General features: G+C 35.4%; 1 protein-coding gene across 1 annotated transcript; it reads left to right on the forward strand.

The window, feature by feature from the left end:
* The first annotated feature begins 996 nt into the window (after positions 1 to 996).
* LOC132031087 (nuclear transcription factor Y subunit B-3) lies at positions 997 to 2,194 on the forward strand. Its single transcript, XM_059420947.1, has one exon. It carries the CDS (start codon positions 1,087 to 1,089, stop codon positions 1,708 to 1,710), a length of 624 nt encoding a protein of 207 aa, XP_059276930.1. The 5' UTR covers positions 997 to 1,086; the 3' UTR covers positions 1,711 to 2,194.
* The last annotated feature ends 2,152 nt before the right edge of the window (positions 2,195 to 4,346 follow it).

Raw genomic sequence — 4,346 nt, forward strand, 5'->3', positions numbered from 1 at the left:
TCAATGAAAGTTAAACATACTTAATCAACAGCAGCAGCAACAACAGCAACAACAACAACAACAACAACAACAACAACATACTCAGTGTAATTTCAATAGTAAAAGTTGGAGGGGGTAGAGTATATGTGAACCTTACATCTACTTTATAAAAGTAGAGAAGTTATTTCTGAAAGACTCTCGACTCAAGTTAAACATACTTAATCAAGTACCGAATATTATAAAAGATTAAAATAAAAGCTTGCCACTATTTTTAAGGGACAAAAAATGCTACTAATCCAATCATTTCTAAATGCAAATTTTTTTTAGTGAAATTAACATACTTTCCCCACACAATCTATGCAATTCTTCTTTCACACACCCACCACGTGACGACTCCTCTCTGAACCGTCAAGATCCCTTCCTCCTCCGACCCCACCACCCCGCTGCCCCCACTCCCACTCTCATTTGTGCGGTTTAGATCCACACCACGCTATCTAACCCTTATCATCAAACGAACGGTTTTAAACTTGACACGTGTCGTCTCCGATTGAATTATTATACCCCACGATCCAACGGACCCTGCAATTTCTCCTTAATTTCCCTCTAAATTTTTTTCCTCTCATATCTCTCTTCTCTCCAACTTGCCGGAAAATCAAGAAAATCAATATTTTTCCGGTGAAAAATTTTCTCTACATTTTTGTGTTTTCTTGTGTTTACATATCACACTAATTATAATTCTACCATCTTTTTGTATATGTAATTTGGAATTTTCTTGAATTTCCAGCAGAAAAATCCAATTTTACCCTTTAAATCAAGAAACCCCTTCCAAAAAAAAAAAAAAAAAAAAAAAAAATCTCTGCATTTTTTTGTGTTTTCTTGTGCTTATATATCATACCAAGTATAATTCTACCATCTGTTTGTATATATAAGTTGAATTTTTCTTGAAGTTCTCACAAGTTTTTATATTATTTTGTTCATTTCTTGTTGTTATCCATCAATAGAATTATACTAGTTAATTCTGTTTTTATAGAAATTTAAGATTCTCTCTTGAAGTTTCAGCTGCCTAGAAAACAGTTGCTTTAGTGGTCTTACCCTTTTTGGTTTTTGATGGCGGATTCTGACAACGAATCAGGAGGGCATAACAACCCGAACGAAGGATCAACAAGGGAACAAGATAGGTTCCTACCTATAGCGAATGTAAGCAGAATAATGAAGAAAGCTTTACCAGCAAACGCCAAGATTTCAAAGGATGCAAAGGAAACAGTTCAAGAATGCGTATCGGAATTCATCAGTTTCATTACGGGTGAGGCATCGGATAAGTGTCAGAGAGAGAAGAGGAAGACGATTAACGGTGATGATTTGCTTTGGGCTATGACGACTTTAGGGTTTGAAGAGTATGTTGAGCCTTTGAAGGTTTATTTAGGAAAGTATAGGGAAATGGAAGGGGAGAAGACTAGTATGGGTGGGGGGAGGACTGGGGAGAAAGATGGGGGTGGGGGTGGTGGGGATGGGAGTGGGAGTGGGGTTAGTTCTGGTGGTGGTGGGTATAATGGTGGGGGTGGTGGTGGTGGGGGTATGTATGGTGGTGGTATGGGGGGTTCAATGATGTATCATCCTCAAGGTGGTGGTCATCAGATGTATGGTAGTCATGGGTCATATCATCATATGGGTATGGGGGGTGGTGGTGGTGGAGGAGGAGGAGGTGGTGGGTCCGGCCAAGGGCGGAGGTAGAATATGTAAACCTCAAATCCTGACTCCGCCACTAGTTACGTGGCAAGCTAAGGTAAAATATATAAGCTTCAAATCCTGACTCCGCTTCTGGTTACGTGGCAAGCTAAGAAAGATGGAACAAAAAGATGAAAATTTGGAAATTAATCGAATTAATGATATGGTTATGTGACGGTGATGGTGGTGGTGCCGCGGCGGTGCAGGCCAAGGTAGGTGGTGGAAGGTGGAGATGGTGAAAAGTTGGAAAACTTAATCAAATTAATCATATGATGTATCATTGTGTTGATAGCTACTTCTATTACTTTAGGTACTTTTTTTATTTGTAATTTTTGAAGCACATTGACCTGTGGAGTTCTAGATAATGCTTTAGCTTTTTCTTACTTCTTTTTCTTTTGTAAGTTGAAGTATTAGTGCGTTACATGTGTAGTACTTTGTGGAAAAGTTGATGATTTGTAATGGAGATAGAAATAGAGAGGATAAAGAAGTACTTGATACATGTTAAACTTTCAATGGAAGGCACTTGAAATATATGTATTTAATGGGACAATGAAGGAGATAATTTATGTTTTTCTTTTAACTAATACTCCCATTTCTTTAATTTTTTACTTCTTGTTGCTGCGATTGCTTTTGGAAATTGCCACCATAAGACCCCAATCCCACTCTCTAATCCAGTAGCAAATAAATTATGTGTTTGTGAGTGAATTTTATGTGTAATAAACACAAGTATAAATAGAGTTGGAGTACATTTTAGGATTCTCTCTAAAGTCTTAATTAAAGAAGATTCATAGAAATTTTTTAAATCCATCACTACTCTGTTTCTTGTTGGATGTGCTTCAAGGGACAATCCGCCACTACTCTTTAACATATTAAAAACTAGCAAAATAGTTGAATTTACCATCCAATTCAAGATCTATACTCCCTCGGTGTCAAAATACTTGTTGAGTTCCGCTTCTCGATATTTAAACTACATAAACGTTGAATGATATTTTAAGTTGTATTTTTTTAATCATATTCCGTGGAAGAGCCATGATTTGAAGCTTATGAATTCCGAATTCTAACTTAACTCTTTAAGTTACTGTATTCTAAATTAATACGAGTAATATGTAAATATGAAGTTTAAATCAACGTTACAGGTTCTGCCAAACTTGTAGCCGACATTATCCTCCTGCCCTAGATCATATTGATATGAGAAGAGGGGTAGTAGTAATTTTCGGATATTTAACTTTAATAATAAATTATATCTTCGAAGATTGTCAAATTGACTCTTGAAAAACGATAACTTAATTAAGTAGTTGAGATAAAAGAAATAATATTTAAATTCTGAATCTACCATAGCTCAAAGATTAATCGGTTTTTACTAAAGAGTAGGAGCCCGTTTGGATTGGCTTATAAGCTGTTTTCAGTTTTTTTGAGTGTTTGGCTGGCCAGCTTAAAATTATTTTGTGCTTAAAATAAGCCCAAAAAAATAATTTGACCAATTTAGCTTAACTTATCTAAAGCATCTTATAAGCTGCTTTTTTTAAACCCATCCGAACAGGCTCTAGAATGTTGAATATCAAAAGCACTTAGATTTAGGGTAATGAGGTGGAGAAGTATTTTGGGATGATGTTGAAAGCTAGGAGTAGCAGCAGCAGTTAGGTTTTTCTGTTAAAGGGCTGTTAAGGGAAAGAGTGCAAAAAAAATTGCAGAGCTATTATAATATGAAGTGACTGCTGCGAGACATTTGCGGCAAATGTCTCTCTTGTGGATAATGTTAAGAATAGGACATTTGCTGCACAATGTTCTGCCATTTGTCTTACCATCAAGCTCTTTCAACAAGATAAATGGGTAAAATTTATAACGTGCTAAAATCATAGTAGTAATTTTTAAAATATATTTTTTGTTTTTTTTAGATGTTTGCTATCTGCTTTGGAGATTCGATTGAGTCAATTCGCGTTGAGTCCGGGCTGGGCCGAGCTCATAAAGTATGGGTTTATGTGAATTCATTCCTATCAAGATTTTTCCTCCCAAGTTCATCCACTTTAAAACCAACCTCAGGCATACGCAATTGAAGTTGCAAAAATTCATTGTAAACTTCAGACATTTTTGTCTGAGGTTTGTCTTGTCAAGGCCAAACTTTCGATATTTTTCCTGGAGTTTTGTTTGCAAAGACCGAGTAAACATACAACTTTTGAAGTTTAAACCACCAATCTTTATCCATGACAATATTTTCAAGCTTTTCCAACAATACCCCCTTAATTTGTACTCAATTTTCATATTTGTAATTCAAGACTCACTTATTCAAATTTGCAACAATAATAATTTTAATGTTGAAAACCCTTAACTGGCTACGGACGCAAAGATTTTGAAAAGTTGAATTCGCCTTAATTAAAGATACTGTGCAAATAGGCTATGGGATTAACTCAATAATTTTATAGGTTCTTCTGGACAATTGATTTCAGAAGAATCCCTAAAATATTTGCTAGATTCGCCCATGTTGACAAATGACAAAGTGTGTATAATTAATTAATTTCTCCCTAGAAGCTGGAAAAAGTTTTATTAATAATTTTTTCAGTTTAGTGCTTCACACCTTTTTCCATTGTTTACTTCCGCTGAACCCTATAATAATTAGTTGATCAATATTAAAATGAATTGTGTGA

The sequence above is a fragment of the Lycium ferocissimum genome, chromosome 9 (genome assembly GCF_029784015.1).
Source record: "Lycium ferocissimum isolate CSIRO_LF1 chromosome 9, AGI_CSIRO_Lferr_CH_V1, whole genome shotgun sequence".
NCBI classification, from domain to species: domain Eukaryota; kingdom Viridiplantae; phylum Streptophyta; class Magnoliopsida; order Solanales; family Solanaceae; genus Lycium; species Lycium ferocissimum.